General features: G+C 39.3%; 1 protein-coding gene across 1 annotated transcript; it reads left to right on the forward strand.

The window, feature by feature from the left end:
- The first annotated feature begins 1,019 nt into the window (after window positions 1–1,019).
- On the forward strand, window positions 1,020–23,654 carry LOC119020954 (sodium- and chloride-dependent GABA transporter 2-like). The gene is made up of 14 exons (XM_037100777.1): window positions 1,020–1,756; window positions 8,542–8,676; window positions 8,793–8,933; window positions 9,248–9,335; window positions 15,129–15,261; window positions 17,417–17,551; window positions 17,636–17,739; window positions 18,732–18,856; window positions 19,125–19,237; window positions 19,329–19,466; window positions 19,672–19,774; window positions 21,080–21,180; window positions 21,269–21,439; window positions 21,577–23,654. Exons 1-14 carry the CDS (start codon window positions 1,582–1,584, stop codon window positions 21,688–21,690), a joined length of 1,776 nt encoding a protein of 591 aa, XP_036956672.1. The 5' UTR covers window positions 1,020–1,581; the 3' UTR covers window positions 21,691–23,654.
- The last annotated feature ends 496 nt before the right edge of the window (window positions 23,655–24,150 follow it).

A 24,150-nucleotide genomic window follows, 5' to 3' on the forward strand; every position in this document is an offset into this window, starting at 1 on the left:
TTCTTGTGAACTCACTCCATTGCCAAGAAGAAGAACAAAAGCTTATACTGCGACATCTCGCTACTAAAAACTGAAACTGAATTTTTGACTGAGAGTGGAAAAAAAAGGATTTACTCCAGTTCTGAAGACTTCTTTCATCACTGTTAACTGAGTAAATTTCAGAGATTTGGCTGGAAAGAGCACATGCTCTTGTGTGAAAGCTGAAAAGCCCACATTAGCAACCAGCGAGCTATAGTGAGCTGCTTGTCACTCTGCACTCAAAGGAAGGGCCAAAGAACTGAATAGTCCCCTGCTGTGGTCTTACAATAATGAGCTACAAAGAAATAATCCTGTAGGAGCAGAAAACATGGACACACTGTACAGGGCTTTTGCATGAGGGCAAATACATTAGATAAAGAACTAATATGAGCAGTACACTTAGGCAAGTTGTACCTGGATATGGACAGCAAGTCAAAGTACATGAAGGCATAAATATCGAAGAGTAGTTCCCAAATAAATCCTATATGTATCCAAAAAAAGGCAACAGTAGTTTATTGATTTTCATGGCTGTACACAGTATATTTTAAACCTGTTACTCCGTCACATGTCCAACCGAAAGGAGTTCCTGAAAGGTTCACATTGTAATGATAATAATATTGATAATAATAAACTGTATTTATATCACTCCATTCAAAACACATTTACAACATGCTTTACAATAAAAACAGAACACATTACAAATGAAAGCAGGGAATGAAACCAACTTAAAGCTGTAAAAACTAAACACATTGTAAAATACAAAGACAAAAACAAACAAAAAAGTCATAAAACAAATATGCTAACAGTATTTTAATCATGATTTAAAGGACGGTAGCCCTGATTTCCTCAGCCATGTCATTCCTTAGACGACGAGCCCTGCCTGCAAATGTCAACTTTGTTTATTAACCTGGAATTTGTGATGACAACCAGCAACCCATCCAAAGATATCAGGGAATGGGAAGTGTAAGGAAGCCAGGATTAGAGAAATTGGAAAAAAGAAATCTACATAAATATGTCTATTTATAGTATGTTTTGTTTTGTTTTTTCTTTTTTGTTTCTTGTTTAGTATTCTTGACTGTGTTAAAAATGGCACATTCCTATGTTTCTATGGTCATATATCCCTAGGGTTATGATTAGTGTTAGAGCTAGTGTGAGTGTGTTTTGACCCAGACACAAGGACCATTAATATGTTTTAACATATACCTTGGAAAATTAAAAAATGCTTCCCTGTCAAATTAATTTTTACCTCAGAGCAAAATGTCTGCGAGCTGTCAGTCATTTGTGACTTATGTGAGGCAGTGAGGCCCACTTTCAAGACTTTTAATACCATGTCCAAAGAGAAATTAGTCACACAAAATCCATCACTCTTCTGTTCAGCGTGTTCATGCTCGCAAACTACTTTTTGGTGCACATCAAGAGGTCCCCCTTGTGGCTGAAGTACCATGCAGTAAGACAATTAGGCAACCTCTTACAAAACTACATCAGGCAGTCCCCAGACATTAAATTCAGATACTCAGGGAATCTATTCCAGTGTTCCCATCAGACCATTTCTCCCTCAGCGATATGGCAGACTCCCTGTGCATGCTGTGTCATCTCCCCCCAAAGACTTCTTCACAAACAGTGGAGGAGCGTGGCAAGTGGGGTAGCAAAAAGGAGTTCATTCTGTCTGTGGCTGGTGCGATTATTGGTCTAGGAAATGTGTGGAGATTTCCATATCTGTGCTACAAGAATGGTGGTGGTGAGTATTTCTGTTTATTATTCTAACAATTTTGTATTTCTACCCCAGCTTTCACGTGACAAAAGTGCAGTGTTAGATGCAAACTTTTTAAGTGTTTTACTACTTTTTAAACTGTTTCATTGTTGTCAAACAGGAGAAAATATGTTAGATTATTGTTTTATTATTCACCAAGCCACAATTATTAGATTTTAAAAAATGTGTTTTAGTCTTGTAAGGGTTGCATTGTGAAACTTTTGCTGTGAAATACTTAAACACGTGAACTAGAAAACAAAATCCACAGTCTATTGAAGAAAACTAACTTTTTGACTGACAGTCGTAAAAAGTCAGTTTACTCCGGACTATTTTGGGGTATAATTACTATACTGAAGCTCCCCCTCCATTTAATGTTACTTACTACTACTGCTACAATGTATTACTTCAATTTGTTTGCTGAACAGTTATTAAAGTATTTTCATTATTGCTACATTTACTTAACTTCTTTGCAACATTTTATATGTGAACCCGTTCCATCCAAGAGGAATAACAAGTGCTTACACTATGCAACATGTTGCTATTAAAAACTGAAACTGAATTTAAGTTTTGACAGTAGTAAATGCCCATGGCGATGTATAAGTAATGAATTGTGAAATGCATTATTGTTTAGTTTACTTAGAGTCACAGTATTAACAGAAACATTTACTGAGGGCTTACTACTGTAAAACATTCACTCTGTGTCTCCCTCTACCTAACATCTGATGCTTATGGATTTGACAGGCTATGAAAATATTGTTTGTGCAAAGAGCACAGTCACATTCTTTGCTAAATCCCTACAGGTTTTATTAATTTCTAAAAAAACCACAGTCCTGTTTTCCCATGCCTCAGATTTACGATTTGATAGAGGATGCTGAAATTAGCAGTTACACATAAAGTGTAATATGGTGATATTACTTACACTAAACTTGACAAAAACCTGCTTGATTAGTTATAATGAATCAAATGATTAGATAACATCATGTTTATTTTTTGATCTGACTCTAATTCTGGTTTGTCTCTTGAAAAGTGAAGTGCATACAGTATAAAAGTCAGGACGTGATCATCCATCAACAGGCCATTACTTTGAGATAGACAAAACAGCAAAAATGTCATATTACGCGATACAGCAATTGGGACTGATTGCGATTTTCACAGAGAAACATGTAATAATGATGCTGATGTGGTTTTTGCTGTGGTCTGGTCCAATCAAAAGGGTTCTCTTGTTTCTTATAGCTGTTCAGCATCACATTGCACAACATATTTATAGTTATATGCTAAGACACACTTTGCAGCTTGGTCATGAGATTTGAATACTGCAAATATTGAGATATTTGACCACCATTGTGTTTTTGATAAAATATTGTATACTCTATATCTGACCTATTTCTAACAATTTTATTTTATGTCAGATGAGGCTATTTGAGACAAGTCTATGAGCAGCATTGGCCAATAAACTTCTTTTACTGAAATTACCCTCCTAAGAAGCTCCATTTTTTAAATTTGAGTCTAATAGTGGCATTCTTACACCTTCACAGTTTTTCTGTCAAAATTATAATTTTCCATGAGTAATCCTCACTTCATCCAACTTCAAATTTTATATCCTATATCCTGTATGTTTCCTATGCTGAACTGAACAAAACTCCCAAATTGAACTCTTAATTTATGGTCTGGCCTTTAAAAAAGCTCATATCTTGAACTTGGCATTGTGCCTCTTCCCATTGTTTAAGTTCAATAGTTGTTATGGTTACATCACTGCTGTTGAGTCTCTGCTCTGACTCTGACTCGGCTCAGTTTAACTACCTTGGCTCAGTCAGAAGTTCTGTTCTTCTCTTATTTAAATGGGTGATTTGTAGAATAGTTAGAAGTTTACACAAAAAATACAGGGGTCAGTATATCACCAGAGTAGTAGACAACTGCTGCCCTTTGATAGATATCCTTGGTTTTAGCTAGCTTCTCTTAGCTAATTAGTTAATTGCTCAGTTAGCCATGGAGCCATTGGCCTTTGAGTGTGTCTAGACGGATCACTGGAGAAGTCACCATAGTTAAGGGGGCCCAGCCATTTGGCAGCTTGATGTGAGGGTGAACACCTCTGGACACTGAACCAGGATAAAAGACAGAGTCCACGACCTAAAGAGGTCAATTTGAAAGCTGGGGATGCAGTACAGAGTTGATACAGATAATATGGAACTAATGGCATACCTCCACTCTAGAAAAGCCTCCCTTGAATTTTTGCAAGGTTAAACTTTTAAACTTTTAAACGTTTAATATTATCACTCACTGCAAGAACTGCCCACCAGAAAAGAGAGATATTATTAACCTCTAGGAGGATATCCAATAGCACTCAGATGAACTTCAAAAAGGATATGCAGCCACACAGTCCAAAACAACCGCAGTCCTGACCTCAGCCAATTCGGAAACCATCCTCTGGGACCCAATAGCACATTGCCATACCTCTTCCTGTGACAGCGGAGGGCATTAAAAAAACTGCAGCCATTGTGCCTTAATGGGCAAATATGAACAATGCAATGCAAAACAATGCAGAATTCCAATGTCAATTCCAATTAAAATATGGCATGGCCTGAACTCAAACCTTCTTCTTGGTTGGAAAGGTTCTTGCTGGAATAGAAGGCCAAGGTGCTTCAGTTCTTGCAAGACATTCAGCATGAGGTTGATGAATAGCAGCACATTGTACTGCTTCAAGGAAAGCTGCATAGGCTTTTGACCACTCCTTCATGGGTTCACTTGCTTGCTTGTCATAAGGGTCAGACTGGCATCCCCCTCGAAGTGTACCAAGGCGGGCTTGTAGTTCCTCAACAAGGCCTCCAATGTGTGTGATGTGTAGTGCCACCAGGTAGCTTCGGTGTTGCTTGGCCTCACCATGGATCTACCCAAGCAAGAGGCCTTTGCAGAGCAGGTGTAATTCTTGTGAGTGGCACATAGTGTTTGCTTGATGTCTTGCAGTTTAGGAACCTGTTTCACACATAAACCACACACCAGATTGGTATGAGTGACAGGCACACATGCTGGAGTCCAGCAGTCACTATTTGTTTACACCATGCATCTTATATGCAAAGCCAGCCAGATGTTTCAGCCAATTTGTGCACAAGCTCTTTGATGCTCTTCATTCTTACTTAAATTTGTCCCTACGCTACGTTCTCTGCAATAGACTACCTCACAGGCCTACGCTCTGCCAGATCATGTTCAGCCATTTTGGGGTGCCAGAGACCATGCACTCTGACAGGGGGAGAGTTTGCCACCATGCGTTAACGTCTGGGAGCACACAAGACCTGCACCACTCCTTTGCGGCCCCAGAGTGGAATGATTTCACTACACCTTGGGTCAGCAACAGGCTATTCTCACTGCACAACACCAGCGGGACTGGGATGACCATCTGCCCCTGGTGCTCATGGCGTGTTACTCTGCAGTTCAAGAGACCACATCCTGCACCCCTGCTCTCCTCATGCTGGGGAGAGAGCTCCACACCCCAGTAGTGGTGGACAAACCCTCAAGTCCTGAGTATGCCAGGAAACTTCAGGACTGCCTGAAGTCAGCACACAGCTTTGTGCGGGAGCAGTAGCAGTGCTGGTAAGAGCTCAAGGGAGACACTTGCCTGGAGAGCTGGTTTGGGTCTGCAGTCCTTGCCGTAGGAAGGGCCGGTGTCCTAAGCTGGACAGCCAGTAGGTAGGCGATATAGAGTGATGGAGCGGCTGGGGGAAGTTGTCTACAGGGTGCAGTTGTCTGCTAAGGGAAGAAAGGTGGCACTTCATAGAGACAGACTGGCACTCTATAGAGGGGGCTCTTCCTCACCTGCACAGAGGACATCAGAAGCCCCTGAGCAGCCTGCTCCAACATGCTCACCCGAGTCTGCTTTCCCCCCTTCCCCAGTGGCTCTGCCAGTGGCAGAGTCACCAGTTCCCTCATTCCTAGCTCCCCAGGCAGCTCAGTCACAAAGGCAGAGGAGAGCTTTGAGAGAGTTTGTTGGTCCCCTGAGTGGTGGAAGTAGTTAGGAGTGAGACCACATGTTCCAGAGAGGGCTAGAATGTGCCCTGGTCTTACTGGAGGGGCCGGACCTTCCTAGAGCTAAAAAAAAAAAAAGAAAGAAAAAGAAAAAGAAAAGGGAAGGTAGTGTTGGCAGTTTGCCCAGTAGTGTTGCTTACGCATTTTTCTTCCATGCATAGTGTTGTTGAAATGTCTATAGGTTCTCACTATAACTTGCTCTGTGTCTCCTTCGAGGGTGAGGGACTTTGTAGTGGGGGGTTAGTGTGAAGTCCCTGGTTAAAAGCCATAGGCTGTGAGCCTGTTACCCTCCGGTCTCTCTGTCAAACACTGGACCACAGATCAAGTCAGTCAGCATGTGGGCCGGTGATTGGTGGAAAGAGTTGGGGGGCGGCAGTCTCAGAGTCTTGGAGTAAGAGAGTCTCTGTGTGTCTCTGAGAGCTGAGAACATGACTGTGTATTTCGTTTTTGTGAGGCTAAATAAAACGTTGACTTCAGAGTAATTCCTTGTCTTGGACACTTCTGTGAAACGTCACAATATGTAATCATAGGTTTCATGTTGAGTAACCCACCAGTGATACTAACTATAGTAACAGCATGAGAAGATGCTCTCAATTTGAGTCAGTGCTCAGTTCAGTTTGTCATCATACATAGGTACATTCATACATACAAATACTATAGACATGCCAGGAAGATGTCTCTTTGTCCTTAAACATTTTCTACCGTCTCCATGACAGCATGACACCATTAGTCTCAAGACTAATGCTATTTGCCATTTCATGCCCTTTCATTGTTATGCCAATGACTTCCGGTTGTATGTCTCATCAACTCCAGAAAACCCTTGCAATCTGGATTCTCTGCAATGCTGCCTTACTCCTATTTCGGACTGGTTTCCAACTTCCTGGAACTGAACACAGATAAAATTGAGGTCCTGACAAACACCTAACCCCCCACCTTGGACCACAAGCAACGCTGAACACTCTAGATCTGGATCTTGTTGAGCTGTTTTCAGTACTTCCAATTCAATCAGCACATTACAAGTCTCATTCAATCCTGATAAATCAGAAATACAAACAACCTTTTTTACACTGTCTCCCCATTCACTACATAATTAAAATGTAATATTCTATTTATTACTTTTAAAAGCCTATATGCTCATCTTTACATTTAGAACTCACATTATGCTTTGAGACCCTCCAGATCAGAGACTCAAATGTTGTTCAAAGATACATGGTTAAAATAGTCAGGGATCATGCTGTTACTGTTTTGACTCCAACTTTGTGGACCAAATTTACCTTCAATATCAGATCAGAGTTAGTGCCAGTCGATGGTTTAAAAACATTTTTAAAAACATTGGTTTATTATTTTAATGATGTCTATAAACCAGTCCAGCAGTTCTGTAGGAGGAGCCTCACATGCACTAACATGCGCTTACAGCCTGACTGGCTCAGAAAAGAGAAAAACATTAACAACATGAAATAATTACATGGTTTGTGATATCACTTTCTGCTCAGGCAGTCGTTACTCCACCATATCTTTACAGAGTCAACAAATTATTTCCTGACATCTGGTGAGGCTGAATGTTGAATATCGGTCATTTAAGTAGATTTTTCAGATATCTGTACTGTACCGGTACTTGAGTATTTCTTTTTCTGATAACATTTTATTTTTACTCTCCACAGTATAACACAAATATCTGTACTTACTACTCCTCACATTTCTAAAACAGGCTAATTACTTAAGTTTTAAAGCATTAACAAAGGACAAATCCTGCTGACTATCTATCTAAGTTTAATAGTATTTAAATTATATCAAGGTTCAGTTAGGGTGACACAGAAGTGGAGGGATAATTTAACTTTTATACTCTGAGTACATTTCAGAGTCTGTACTTCATTACTTCTACTTGAGTGAAGAAGTTGAATCAGTACCTCTGTTTTCAGCAGAGTCTTTTCATTCACAAGTATCTGTATCTGTACTTCTACTTGAGTACGCATTTTAATGTGTCGATATAGTAGTTTGACACACTTCAGGGAGCAGCATATGTACTCCTTCTCCCTCATTAAGAATTGCAGATATTTAAAACAGTGCCAGTTTGGACATGCTGGCAGTAAACAGGTGTGTCTCATTAATTTGTCTGTTACACTAATGATTTTTGGTGTTGATTTAGCTGGTCAGTGGGTCAAATTACGTGGAGATTATTGAAAAAACTGCCAAAGGTAGTTTCATAATACAGAATTTGCATAATATAAAACATTTACATGAGAGCTGCCTGTTATAACCATTTCCACCTTTGTTTCATATTTGTACAGTGAAAAATAAGCATAGTGAGCTTCATAAAAAAAATACTTAGACAACTGGATTGCAGTTTATATGGTTTTCTGTTACAATGTCATCTAAGAAGTAGAGGTTTCTAACCACACATACCTGTCTGGATGCTCATGGCTGATAGAGACTGACAACATGAAGGAGAGCAACTTTGTGAAGAAATGAACTTATAGCTAAGGAAATTATCCCCACCCAACAGCCTACCAAAAAGAGACGAACAACAGGCAACAATGGCGTCTGACATTACGAGCTAATGGTAACCACGTAGCAAGCAACTCCTGCAACTAGCACTGGATGCTAACATTAGTGACAGCAAAATGCTTTCAAAGCCAGCTAGAAAACATGTTAAAGGAAGCTGTCCAAAAAAACCCAGAAATCAGAAATATCCATCTGATCATGGTACCATTTGTAGGTGTGCTGTGTGTTTATAATTCCCTGATTCATACTTGCAGGTGCATTTTTCATTCCTTACATCCTGTTCCTTGTGACCTGTGGCGTTCCTCTGTTCATACTGGAGACAGCACTGGGCCAGTACACAAGTCAGGGAGGAATAATGTGCTGGAGGAAGGTCTGCCCTTTGATGGAAGGTGAGGTCAACCTTCTAGGATGTACTGAGCAAGGTTAAGGAGGAGACACTGCTGCAGTTAAATTATTTTTTTAAACTTTTTTTAACTTTTTTTTTTTTTTTTTTTCTTGTTTTCAGGCATAGGATACGCTGGCCAAATTATCCTTTTCTATGGAGGTCTGAGCTACATGGTGATTTTGGCCTGGGGTTTCCTCTACTTTTTCTCTTCCTTCTCTGTTCAGCTACCATGGGCAACCTGTAATAACACATGGAATACAGGTAAGTTAAGTATTGTATATGTTATCTTTCTTTCACAGATATACAACAAACTATTATTATATAAGCTCTAATTATCCATTTAAGCATTTGCATTGCACAAGTTAATTTTACAAAAAAATGTAAAAGGCAGAAAAGTTTGCTTTATTTCATTGTATTCATAATTAAGTATGGTGTCTGGTTATTGCAGTTTACCAAACTGGTTACTGTATCACATTACAATGATTCATTTATCATGAAGTAATGTTTGGTAAATGCATTGATCAAGCATACATTTCAGTTTTAACTGTATTTAACAATACTTTGTTATATTCCAGATTCTTGCATGGTATTGAACAACTATAACAACACTGCTAACTGGACCTCGCCTGTGAATTCATCATCATCTGTAGTGGAGTATTGGCAGTAAGTTTTTAGCCACAACTGTATTTAATAGAATTAGTCACAGATTATCAATGAATAGACGAACAACTTGTACTATGGGTGAAAGTTTAAACCAGTGCTGGAAAGAGTGCTGAAACTCTGTGACAAGCTAAACTACTGGTGTTAAAGTAATACCTTGGCAAAAAAGTATTAGTTTTATTTTTTTTACTGTTCAAATTTAATGCATTATCAATGGCAGACATCCAGTAAAAGGAGTGTCTATTTCCCCTAGACTTTACTCTAAATTATTCCCAAATCCAGTGCTGTTCCACCCAGCGGTCATGGTCACATCCCCAGGCATGCACCTGGGTTTTTGTCAGTATGTCAGGGTATAGTAATATTGTTGATAAGGGTATGTAGGCCTGCAGACTTTTTTCAATTTTTGGAAGACATTTCACCTCTCATCCAAGAGGCTTTTCTGAGACTGTGCCCACTCGGTCAGAGGGTAAGGAGACGGAACATAAAACACATCAGGAGGGACTTAAAATTTGTGGCTACCCAAACTTGACTTTTGTAAAAACTGCTAAAAGATCCATAGCAGACAGAAAGAAGTAGACAAGAAAACATAACGACATCATCATTCCCTATGTCACAGGAACATCTGAGAAACTCAGGAGGATCTTTAATAAACATCATATCTCGTTTCTCTTCAAAACTCTCCATAAACGAATGGCACAACACAGGAGGGCAACTCCTCAGGTCAAGACTCTGCTGTCCACTCACATCTGAAGGAGAAAAATCATTCTTTGCGGACAATAATGTAAACATCTTGGCCAGAGAAGACAGATGGTTTGAAAGAGGAGTAAAGTAATCCATCTATGTCAAACTGGAATGACCATCTTTGAACAGAGGAGGTGGCCTACGACATTAATTATTATCCAACGCAGTACTGAGTTCCCTCCCCAGACAGCTTAACAACCATTCTCACTTGGGCTCACCTAGCGTCTAACCCACATGAAGGCCGGTTCACACTTGTCCTTAACGACTTTGTAAAAAAAACTCCCACACAGAGTTTAGTAGCCAGCTAACTCCTCTCCAGTTATTTAGAACTGAAGAAGCCTCTTGGATGAGAGGGTTAAGAGAGGGTCAGGAAACTGCAAAAATCCAGTTGCCTACAATACCGCACCTAGATATGTGTCATATGACAGACTTAAATATATCACATACATGTTCACACATAGAGGTATTGTCTGGCATTGGTTGGGTGTGTACGAATTGGCATAATTCCACAAAACAAATAATTTAGTTGTGCGGAATGTGGGCAGGACATCTTCATGTAACCAGTTTCATAATAAAGTCATAAACCCTTATGCAATTTGTGTTGTAACTCCTGACATAATCTGAACAGTCGAGATCTACTGAGTCAGAAGAACTTAAAACACATCACAGTTGTAACCGTTAGATCTGTTGAGTAATGGAGGAGGTCACTATGGCAGGAAAACACAAGTACAACACAAGCGAAAAGCACACTGTTTTAATTAGCTGCCTTATTAACTTTCTCATCTGTTTGTTTTCTCAGGGATAGTTCAATCCTGAAGTCCCATTCATATGGGATGGATGCGTGGTAGCGGCAGGACAGAGATCAGATAGAATACGATAGTCATAGGATGTCACCATCCAAGTTTTAATTACTATTCCTTCCAAAAAGATTCAACACATTTGACTTTACGCTTATTGTTGTGCAATTGTATGAAGACATTTTGTCTATATAATCATATATAATGCTACAGTCTACGGTAAATGAACAGTACTTTCAACCCCCCAAAACAACCTTGTTGGCAAAAACTCCCCTTCTAAACCTGCCATCTCTCCATCCCCTTGTAGCAGAGAGAGTTCAATATCATTGAGTTGATCACTGATCATTCAGTAGCATCTCTGCTGCTGTAAGTACACCCGGAGACCGAGCCCCTTATCAAACAAATTATTTAGAGGACACATCAATCAATCAATCTTTATTTATATGGCGCTTTTCATACAGAAAAAAGTACCTCAAAGTGCCTCACAGAAATAAACAAACAACAGCAGAAAAATAGAAACAGCAAAATAAAGTTAGGAGAAGATAATTAAAAGAACCCAAACCCTCCCACCCCTTCAGACATGGACAGAGACATACACACTCATACACACACTCACACATATGCACGCAGACACACACACACTCATACACACCCATACAGTAGCTGTCACTAAAGAGACACGGCTGGGCAGCGAGACCTGGTGCATGGAGGAAGCTACCTTTGGGGAGTCAACCACACCGGGGGAGATCTCGGGCCAAGGCCGCAGGGAGCACCACCACAGAGACCACCCCAACCCGGGCAGACAGGAGGCCCCGCACCAAGGTGCAGAGCCCTCTGGTCACCTGGGCCGGAGGCGTCCATGGGACAGCACCCCCCGCGGCCAGACCAGAGACCACCCCCAGCCTGGCAGGCCCCCATGAGGAAACACTGGAGATTAAAAACTGACAGACTAAAACAGTAAAATAAAGCAAAAAGCATAGAAGCTGAAAACACGAGGGACTAAAACATAAAAGTATAAAGGCTAAAAGCACGAGGGACTAAAGGTTAAAATATGAGAGATTAAAACAGTAAAAGAAAAAATAAATAAATAGATAAATAAAATAAAATAAAATAAAAAGGATTTAAATGAATAAATAAACAAATGAATGAATAAGTAAATAAATAAATAAATAAAAGTGCTCTGATTAGCACGGATAAAGGAATTAAGAAGAATTTAAATTTAAATTAAAAGCCTGGTTAAAAAGGTGGGTCTTGAGCCTCTTTTTAAAAACCTCTACAGTCTCTGCGACCCTGAGGCTCTCCGGCAGGCTGTTCCACAGTCAGGGCCCATAACAACTGAAAGCCGCCTCCCTGTGCTTTTTTGAACTAACCTGTGGTATGGTTAAAAGGCTGGTGCCGGAGGACCTCAGGGTCCATGGGGGCTGATAGACTAAAAGCAGGTCAGATAAATAAGAAGGCCCAAGACCGTTAAGACATTTAAAAATTAGTAAAAGAACCTTAAAATCAATCCTGAAATGCACGGGGAGCCAATGAAGTGACTTTAAAACCGGTGTAATGTGCTCCCGCCCTCTGGTCCTCGTCAGCACTCGTGCAGCTGAGTTTTGTAATAATTGTAGATTCGAAATGCTCTTTTTGGGAAGGCCAGAGAGCAGGGCATTACAATAGTCTAAACGACAAGAGATAAAAGCATGCATCAGCACCTCCGTGCTGACCTGAGAGAGAAACGGGCAGACTCTGGCTATATTCTTAAGATGGTAAAAACCTGTCTTTGTTATATTTTTGATGTGTGGAATAAAACTGAGCTCAGAGTCAAAAATCACACCCAGATTTTTTTACAGATTGTGATGGTTTAAAATCCTTTAACTTTGGTAAAAGTTTCTCTTTCAGGCCTTCAGGACCAATGAGTAAAACCTCTGTTTTGTACTGGTTGAGCTGTAGGAAATTTGCTGCCATCAATAGGCCCTGTGTCATCAGGAGACACAGCGATGTACAGTTGCGTATCGTCAGCATAACTATGAAAGCTGATGCCGTGCCTCCTGATGACGTCCCCAAGGGGAAGCATGTACAGATTAAAGAGAGTTGGACCTAAAATTGACCCTTGGGGAACCCCACACTTTGTTTTGTGGGTTTCTGAGGAACATGTATCCATACTTACAAAGAAGTCTCGGTCTGTGAGGTAAGAAACGAACCAGTTAAGAACAGTACCAGAGAGGCCGACCAGGTTCTTCAGTCTATTTAATAAAATGTGATGGTCTACTGTATCGAAGGCAGCGGTTAGATCCAGCAGTACCAAGACTGTGAGTTTATGGTTATCTAAGTTGCACCTGATGTCGTTTAAAATCTTTAAAAGGGCTGTCTCTGTACTGTGGTTCGTCCTAAAGCCAGACCGATACTTCTCTAAAATGTTGTTTGCTATTACAAAATCATTCACTTGATTGAAAACACGTTTTTCCAAAATTTTACTTAAAAACGGTAAGTTGGATACAGGCCGATAATTATTAAAGGTGTTGGGATCTAGGTTGCTCTTCTTCAGAAGGGGCTTCACCACCGCCGTTTTAAAGGAGGCGGGGAAGACACCCATCTGAAGAGAGCAATTCACCATATATAACAGCTGATCCTCAAAAAATCCACAAAATGTTTTAAAAAACGGTGTGGGAATTGGGTCTAATAGGCAGGTCGTGGGCTTTACTTGGGAGAAAACTCGACCAAGTGTCCTTGCATCAACCAGGGCAAAACTCTCTAGTGTTTCCTCGGGTAAAATCAATGATCCAGGTGTGTTGACATTTAAAGTCTGTTGAGGTAAGATCTGATGTCATTGATTTTACTTCTGAAGTGGTCTGCAAAATCCTCGCAAAGGGCGTCAGTTGGTGTTTTGGAGGATCTATTAAAATGTGTGTTTGTTAAAAAGTCAATTGTGGAGAAGAGGAATTTTTGGTTGTTTTTATGTTCGTCGATTAGCTTTTGGAAATGGGAGATTCTTGACTGTTTGACTGCGCTATTGTAGGTTTTGAGGTGTCCACGTAAAATTTCATGGTGAACGGTTAACTTAACTGTTTTTCTCCATCTCCTCTCAGCACTCCTGCAGTTTCTCTTGAGTTTTTTAGTTTCTGTATTTCTCCACGGGGCTATAGGTCTTGTATTAATGTTTTTTTATTAAAAGTGGAGCCACTGAGTCCAGCGCTGATTTTATTTTATGGTTAAAGCTGTCAACAATAAAATCACATGGTGCTGGTAAAATTTCTGCAGGAGTGCTCTGTAAAATCTGGATAAAATTTGCAGCCACTTCAGAGGTTAGGTAGCGTTTCCTCACTGTTCTCACTGGGGCCTCCCGCTGGTTAAAACTGGTGATTGTAAAAAACACACAAAAGTGGTCAGACACAGCCAGGTCCACAACAGAGGGCGCACCAATGGACAGGCCATAGGTTATGACCAGGTCCAGGGTGCGCCCCCTGCTGTGGGTCGGCTGCGTGACATGCTGATTAAAATCTAGACAGTGTAGAAGGTTTAAAAATTCTCTCGACATTGAATCGGAGGAATTATCTATGTGTAAATTAAAATCACCGGTTATTAATATTCTGTTATAATTGCTATGAGTTATTGACAGTAGCTCTGACATGAGTATAGATATAGGTTTTATAAGAGGTTTAGGATTAGCAGTACATTGAATAAGGGTTTGGGCCATCAACATCATGAGTTGTCAAAGGTGTGAATGTTTTAATTCATAAACATGGGATTTGTTGTTGTATCACACCTGTCTGTCTGATTAGACCTCGTGTCAGCGTGCATGGACATGTGCGGACTGTGTTTGATTGACATATTCATCACTGTGATATTTTTTTTTAAGGCGGTACTGGTCACACTGTAGCCCTCCCTAAATTCATCATGAAAAGAGGTCTAATCAGCCAGAATAATTAAAGACACCTGTGTACTGAAGGCGTGTGAAGGGCCTTTGATTGTTCATTCAAGCATTTATAAAAGCTGCATTCCAAGGAAATGTGAAATGCCAGGACAGTGTTTTTTTTGAAGGCAGATTAATCTCAACATCTAACTGTAATGAAGTCATCATTAAAGTTAACACCTCAGATTATCAAAATAAATTAAAAAGTCAAAATTGATTTTTTGCCCATATCATTTATTTTATCTTCTTTGCACATTCGCATAATATTATCCTTAGCTTATTGTAATGTTTTGAATTTTTAAAATGTTTACATTTTGGACATATATATGCTATTTACTAACAATATATTGGCGCTTACAGGCGACGGGTGCTAAGAATATCCACCGGCATAGAGACCATTGGAAGCATACAATGGGACCTTTGCTTGTGTCTTCTTCTGGCCTGGATCATCTGCTACTTCTGTGTCTGGAAGGGAGTGAAATCAACCGGTAAGGTAAGATTGAAATGACAAATCCTTGGGAATGTGATTTGTCTCACTCATGTTTACCAGCTGCAACCGCATCACCTCAAAATGAGGGCAGCATTGGAAGATCAAAATTTTCCAGCAAAGGGGCTGATATCAAGGGGGTAGCATCGTCACCTCTGGTGCGCAGTCATTTTGATGTGAGATGAGGGCCAAGGTGTGGCACAACCTGAGCTCTGAGTAATTACATAGTAATGTACTGTAGCACTGACTACTGAGTAGAGATATCAACATGTTGACAGGTGTTGCAACTTATGTGATTGCATCACAAGATGGTTTCTAGTCAATCCCTCTATTTAATTTCTTTATTTTTACTTTGGTGACTCTTTAACGGCGAAAGCAGTTTTAAAGGGGTTGCCACTCACCTATATTACAGTCTGAAATTTAAGTAACTTCTTTAACCTTCAAATATTTAGAGCAGATAAAGGCATGACAATCCTGGGCATTTTATTAGCCAAAATTACTATTTCAACAACAATAATATCTATTACATTACCTTCTAAAATATCCAATACAATCATTTGCTTATTGTGAAAGTACGACAGGCATGATACTGCATGGACTTTTTCTCTGGCCTTTTTTCATATGTAGTGGCTTTTCTTTTTAAGTGAATACATTCATCAATATGAACACGCCACTGAAGTAGCAGGGGAGGAGTCTGAAACTGTTTCACAATCTGGCCAGACAGAAATCTTGTACACATTCACATTGCACTAAAAAGCCAGATGTTAGCAGGTGTTAGTGGATTTATGGCCAGTGTGAAAGGGGATAGGGAATCTCTAACAGCATCTAACAGTATTTTTAATTTAAATCAAGAAACTTCTGCTCATGTTGCTCCAGTTTAATACAGGTCTGCAGCAGTTATAAAGTGCACGAAGTGCTTTAAAAACAGACTGATAAAAAAAAAGTTCATTCCTTAACATGATATGGAGCACACTACCTACCTTCTGCTGCATGCAACTGACTCTCTCACGCCACTCATGGTTTAGCCCAAAGCATTAAAAGACAGTATTAATAAAGGATCACTTTCATCAAGGTGTGAAAAGTGGCTACAAGCCAACACAGTAATTTGACAGTGTAGTCAGAGGAAGGACAAGTCTGTCTTAGAGTTTTTGCATGTGATGGTAAGAAAATGGAAACTGGAAAAACTGACTGGCAAACTCTTCTGTGAGAGAGGTGTTTGAAACAGATCTTGGCAGATCTTGGTGTGCCACATAGTTACCAAACAGGATTCACTCCCTACTGCTGTACTTTTCCCTCCAGTTCGTCAACTTACACAAGTCGAACATGTGATTTGAAGTATAACTTTTTTTTTTTTTTGTTTAACACATTATTCTTTTTTTCCACATCCACATTTGCTCTTACGTCCTGCATTTGCTTGATAGGGTTCAACTTACTTCTCTACAACAAGATTGAAGTCAATCAGGTTTACATTTCCTAGAATAAGTCTAACCATAACCCTGTTTTATGTTTTTTTAAAGTATTTTTTGGCCTTTTATGGCTTTATTTGATAGTTATGGAAGAGGTGACAGGAAACGGGATGAGAGCGAGGGGGAGTTACACATAGCAAAGGGACCCGCAGAGAGGACAAAGCCTCTGTACATGGGACGCCTGCTCTACCAACTGAGCTAAATGGCGCCCCCTGTTTTGTGTTTTTTATATGTGTGGAAAATCCAAGTTGGTAAAAGAAAGGAACAAAAAAAATTAAAAGTACTAGCAACAGGGTGTGTTCCAACTATCAGGGGATCACACTCCTCAGCCTCCCTAGGAAAGTCTATTCCAGGATACTGTAGAGGAGAATCCGGCCAATAGTCGAACCTCGGATTCAGGAGGAACAATACGGTTTCTGTCCTGGCTGTGGAACACTGGAAGAGCAGTATATTTTCCACAGGGTGCTCAAGGGTTCATAGGAGTTTGCCCAAACAGTCCACATGTGCTTTGTGGACTTGAAGAAGGCGTTCGACTATGTCCCTTGTGGCATTCTGTGGAAGGTGTCACAAAACCATGTAATAACTTCTGAAGTTGCATCTAGTTTTGGTCATTCTTTCTCTTTTAAATATACTGTTCTTGGTATCCATTTTTCAGGATTATGGTTATAAAGAAATCCTTTTCTGTTTAAATGTAGGCTACCTACTTCACAGCCACATTCCCATTTGTCATGTTGGTGGTGCTGCTCCTTAGAGGAATGACACTTCCTGGAGCCTTGCATGGTATCAAGTACTACCTGTACCCAAATCCTGCACGGCTTGCTGACCCACAGGTATCATTCAGCCGATGTTCTCATTTGCACTGAATTATTATATTGAGTGTGTTAAAGTTTAATCATTTTTTTACTTGCTAACAGGTTTGGATAGATGCTGGAACCCAGATATTTTATTCGTATGCCATATGTTTGGGATGCCTGACCACACTTGGGAGCTACAACAAGTACAACAACAACTGTTACAAGTGAGTACTTTAAAATATGACTGAGAATAAAGTTGCTGCAGTTGTGCCAAATGGTTTTGTCTGCAACAACGAGCACCATATAAAGTGTGTTTATTTGCAGCTTTTATTTATTTGCATCCATCAGCCATTTGACTATAACTAATTTCAATGTAGTGGTTTACATTTCAGGACACCTTTATTTTTAGATATATAAAAACACGGATGCCTCATTACCTGCTGGATTGTACGTCAATGTCTCCACCGTTTTGGAACAGGCAGGACTGGCCTGTCGACAATTACAAGTAAACAGGGGAGCTGCTGTTTCTCTGGATAAAGAGAGCCATAACATTTCCTTTTCTAAACCAATTAAAATGACTTGTTTTTATATTCAAACGTCAATAATCTACTAGTTAATAAAATCTCCAGTTATTAGGTAGACAATAATGCATTGTCATATTAATGCACAAAGGGAGTTAGGTACGTCTCCACAAGTATTAACCATGGGAAAATAAGCCAAATTCATGCTTGACAAATGTGGGTTTTAACATTTATTTTCTAGCATGTGTTTGTAATTCATTAAGCTTAATATGTTTATACTTACTCCTGTCTTAAAGAGGTCATATTATGCTTTTTGGATTTTTGTCTTTCTCTTATTGTGTTATGTATCATTTTTTGTGCATGTAAAAGGTCTGCAAAGTGAAAAAGACCAAAATCCATGCCAAAAGGAGTTTCTCTGTCCTGCTTCACCTGCACTGCCTGAAACACCTGGTTTGGAGTCTGCAGCTCGCCCCTTTACTTGTTTTTGATTCTAGGCCAACATTGCCTTCCAGAAAGGCAGTGGCGATGATTTATTGTGACAATGAGCTGAAGCAGTCAGTGTTGAGTTGATGTGTATATAAATCACTTCACTTCACTGCATGATCTTTATATGTATTCACTGTAATGCAGTAAGTTTAGCTGTCCTGTTTTACGGTAAGAGAATAAAGACACTGTGGTTTGTTTCTGATTTGCAGAGACTCCTTCTATCTTTGCCTGTTGAACAGCGGGACCAGCTTTATATCTGGCTTTGCCATTTTCTCAGTGTTGGGCTACATGTCACAAAAACAGGGTGTCGACATTGACTCCGTTGCTGATTCAGGTATGAATATAAATCTACTCAGTGCTGATTCAAAAATCTTCCAGCTGTCGGTCTATGTGAAGCTCTTTTAGACATTTTTCCCAGTACTGCCCTTCCATGAAAAAATAAAACATGAAAATGAAAACATCCAATTATTCTCAACTTTTAGAAAAGATTAATCTCTGAAATAGGTACTGTGATTAAATAAATCAGCAGGCACAATAGATAAAATATCAGCTTTGTGCAGACACTGAACGTTATTGCATTATTAAATGTTGGTACTTTGCAGGCCCTGGCCTTGTGTTCATTGTCTACCCACAAGCTGTGACCCTTCTACCATGGCCTCAAGTCTGGTCCATGTGCTTCTTCATCATGATCATTTTGTTAGGAATAGACGGTCAGGTCAGCTGTAACCTTACTTAAGTTTTCCAAACATTTTTTGCAGTGTTTCTCCTTTGGTTGTCTCTGAGCTAACTTGTCTTTCTGTCTTTAGTTTGCTGGGCTTGAAAGCATCATGACCTCTCTAACGGATATCTACCCTGCCCAGATCCGAAAAGGATATCGCAGAGAATTACTTCTGCTGCTGATCTGTGCTATTTGCTTCATGCTTGACCTATTACTGGTGACAGAGGTAAGCTGAAAGAAGTGTATTCCTTGGTGGCGATGTAGGCAGCTCATTGTGTGAAAGATATTTGCAGTATGATCAATACCACCCTTTTACACCACTTGTTTTCCATTTTGCCTGATGGTATTGAAGGAAAACATCAGTGGGAGCTGTTTACCTAGCACAAAATGATTTGATATCCAGCAAAATGTATTGTCTGTCTTCATATTAGGCTGGCGCCTACATCCTGCAGATCTTTGATCACTACGTTTGCAGCGGTCCCACTCTTCTTCTGATGGCAATTTTCCAGTCTGTGATTATTGGATGGATTTATGGTAAGATACAGTTGTCAGTGATACAACTGCCTTTGGCTTCTTTGTTACATTGCCATCAAACTAATTAAGCTACCATATAACCAAGACCAAATAGAAACAGGTTTCACTACATTGTATGATTGTATGTTGATAAAATAAAAACAGTTTATTGGTTGGAATGTCACCTCTCTGGTGGGGAAGGAGCAGGAACTAGTGCAGGAGGTAGAGCAGTACCAACTACATGTAGTTGGGCTCATCTCCACACACAGTGCCAGCTCTGGAACCAAACTCCTGGAGAGTGGCTGGACTCTCTTCTTTTTCAGAGGTGCCAAGGGTGCCATATGAGGTTTTTCAGGTGTTCTCATCCCTGCCTGATCTGCACTCATACTCTCTTGGATCTGCCAGGGATTTTAACTGCTGGCTGGATCCTGTGCACTTCAAATATGTTTTTATTGAAAACAGCCTTGCATCCTTTGAACAACTTACTTTAAAAACTTAATCTACCAAACACCCATTTTTTCAGGACATTTTCTCCATTCTCAGCCATCAAATTTTCCAGAGGCGGCTGATGTGTATGTAACTGATATGCTCCTTAGTCTACACCCATCATACAAGGGTTTAATCTCTACTATTTATGACAAGGTGGCAGGTATAAAGCATGCCCCCGCATAAATCACATGCCAGCTTAACTTGCATTTAGTGCACAAAACTCACTATGCTTCAGGTATCGCTTCTAGACATGACAGCTCCCTTCCTTTTTAAAATCAGATTTAAATGCCTGCAAAGTCTGAAAACAGGCTATTTTTGGGAAACTTCCGTGAGAAATAGAACGACAGTAATAATAACATTAAAATATTACACAAAATATATTTGATAGTGACAAATGAGGTGCTGGATCCTATCAAATAGATGTCAGCCCAAATCTGCAAAGTCTCTACACAAATTAAGCCCTGTTGTTGGACTCTGCCACCGTCATCTTTTGTCCCTGATCCTGCTTGTGAAACTCATGGACTGGATGTCAATGCGCTGCCATGATGATGAGAGCGTCTGGTTTGGGAAACTTAGAATTGTGTGTCTGTGACCTTCAGCAGGTACTGGGACAGTTTGCAGTGGAGATATGAAAACAATTTTTTTTAGATCCAACAGTGCAGAAATAGATGTAATAGTTATAATCATTGAATTCCCACTAAGTGTAGTGTTTCAGTGCACTTACTGTATGTCACCTTAGACAATAAAGTTATTGTTTAACTGTGTCAGAAGTGTTTGATAAACAAATTTGAATGATCATTGCCAAAAGGTTGTTTATATCGTTTGTCTATGTCCCAGGTGCTGAACGCTTCAGTGACAACATTGAGGACATGATTGGATACAAACCTCTATCACTGATTAAGTACTGCTGGATGTATGGCACTCCTCTTACTTGCAGTGTAAGTGTTTAATCACATTTATAGAGAAAAAACGTAACCCTTTGAAGTCTACAGTGTTTATATTTGTTTAAATTGTTCCTCTTTGAAGGGCACACTTGTGTTTTTGATCCTGAGATACACACCATTGAGATTCAACAACTCCTACGTGTATCCTTGGTGGGCATACTTGATCGGCTGGTTTCTGGCCATGTCATCTCTTATGATGATTCCGGTGACCATGGTCTACAAACTGGCCAAAGGAAAAGGGACTTTCTGGCAGGTCAGTTGTGGTCGCTATTGATTGACCTTGTTATTTTGCAGTTTAAAGGAACATTTGAAGTTTGTTAACATTTTTTTTTTACCTGTGCATACTGTTCTGTTGTCATATTCTGTGACAATATTAATACGTTTCCCCAGCGTCTCAAGTCAAGCTCCCGACCTGCAGATGACCTTCCAGCGATGGCAAAGGAAATGACAAACATCTGTGTCCGACTGCATGTCTCTGATGTGGGAAAAAATAGCAATATGTAGGCTATTGAAATCATTGAAAAGATCAGGTGTGTAGGATTTAGCAGCATTTAGCGGTGAGGTTGCAGGTTTGCGACCATTGAAATATCCCTCCCTTCATCTTTCCTGTGACTGTCACTAAAAATGCAACAAAAATGTGAAACACTCTTTCCACATCCAGTGTTAGGTTTGTTCATTACTGGAAAGACATGATGGTACAACATGGTGTGGAAGAGGAGCTGCTCCCTCTGTTGACATAACGGGCTCTCTCTATGGCAACACAACAATTTTTACTGTCAAGTGATTATAAAACATGATTATGAATATGATATTCAATTTCTGCCAATAGATCCTCTTAAATCCTACACACTGGACCTTTCTAAGTTTCTTTTGTGATTTTTTTATTTGAATATGTAGGGCATAGCGTTTACTATATTTATGGTGGTAGTATTCATTTACACATATCTGTTTTAAGGTGAGGTGACCTCTCTGAATACAGTATAATAAGTGTATATACAGAGTTTTTTCAGAACTATATTATATTAAGAATTGTTACAGAAATATGATGAATGTACAAAATACGACAACAAGTTGCAGCAATAAATACAATCTACATTTATGATCGTTATAAACTGAAACAACGACAATGTTATTTGGGCCTCTTACAACAAACACACAAACTTTTACCTTGTTGTCTATAAACAGGGCATTACTGTGGTAAGTAAGTCAGTCAAATGGGCATCAGTGTGGAATAATAACCCTGGTGCGGAGCAGCTAACTGTTTCTAATATATAGCCAATCTGTCTTCACAATACCTTTTAACAGTTTATACCTGAGGACACTGTATTATTACAGTTCACACCTTTGCTATGTAACAGTTGTGGAACATAGAGATTAAACACAAACTGTTGTTAAAGTATATTGTTCCAATCTGATCTTTTTGTCAGTTATTACTTGTTAAGAGATGGCAACATATGCAAAAAAAAAGAAAAAAGAAAAGAAAAACAATAACCCCAATTAGAAAAACAATTTTGGTTGATAGAAATATCTGACAGGAGTGGGGGGCCCTTTTGAGCAAATACAAAATAATGACAAACAACCAAAATTGTTCTATGAGAATTTTTGTTTATTCAGGACCCATTACTTACAGTGTGAGGCTAGATGAGAAAATGCGTTTTTTTATGACCCTTTCGTGTTTGTAAAATATTGACAATGATTTGAGTTATGTTGTTCAACCACAGCAGTTTGGTTAGATCATGGTACCTGAAGTTACATTTGAACATATGTTACATACTTGACTTTATGTTGCATACTTGAGTGCATTAGGTAACCTCACACTGATAAGTTAAAATAAGTCAACATTCCCTTTTGGTTTCACATGGGACACAAACAGCTGATTCCTGGGTCAAAGTCCTGTGTTTGTTTGGCATATTCATCAACCCAAACCTCTGCCCTAAGCAGGCTCTGACTTGCTCTGACCATCTAATGTCTAAGGCAGGTTTTCTCTCAGTGCTAAGGCTGAGTGAACCATCTCCTGGCAGCAGAGACATGAAAGTGGTGTCAATCGTCTCAACTCACGCTTCCATAACTGAGCAAAAAAATTTGCTCAGTTATGGAAGCGTGAGTTAATTTCAGACTTCAGTATTTTATTTTACACAAAAATGTATGGGAGATGATTCTAGACTGTGGGTTCAAGTACGTATGGCAAAATAATCTATGCTCAAATGTGCATTTACCATCTTTCTGAATCTGAATCTGAATCAAGTAAGTGGGCTTGTGATATAGGACTATTTTGTCACATGATTCAAGAGTCTTAATGAATGGACTGGACATATAATCACATATAACCTGGTTTTACTTACTACAGCCAGAGGCGCATATGACTGTTGATGAAAAAAGTTCACCAACAGGCTTCAACAGGGCTTTGACCTCAGTGACCTCTATATATTACTTTAATGCATGGTTACCTACATTTATTTGTGGTTTTCCTTTTGTAATGTTTTATATACACATATATATATATATATATATATATATATATATATATATACAAATATATATATATATATATATATATATATATATATATATATATATATATATATATATATATCGATCCTATAGTGCCTTAAACATTTAAACGTTAGTATTATTTTTTGTTACATAGCACTTCTTGGGTTACTATATGATGAGGTTTATATATATATTATATTTCTGAATGAAATGTGTAATAAAATACTTTGTGGCACAATATGGCTTGTTCACATTCATTACGTAAGCACCTGGGTTATAACAATATTGTGTAGAAATTTGCATTTTGTTGGATTTGACAACCCCAACAATTTCTTTAGTGCAACACCCCGGTCTTCAATACAAACCCCTGTAACATTTTGTCAGTTATGTAATGTAGGTGCTAACTAACACTTGTGCTAACAAGTGACTTACCATCAATATGATTTTGAAGCTGATATTTTCAGACAAAAA

This window comes from Acanthopagrus latus, chromosome 6, assembly GCF_904848185.1.
Source record: "Acanthopagrus latus isolate v.2019 chromosome 6, fAcaLat1.1, whole genome shotgun sequence".
In the NCBI taxonomy this organism is placed as follows: Eukaryota; Metazoa; Chordata; class Actinopteri; order Spariformes; family Sparidae; genus Acanthopagrus; species Acanthopagrus latus.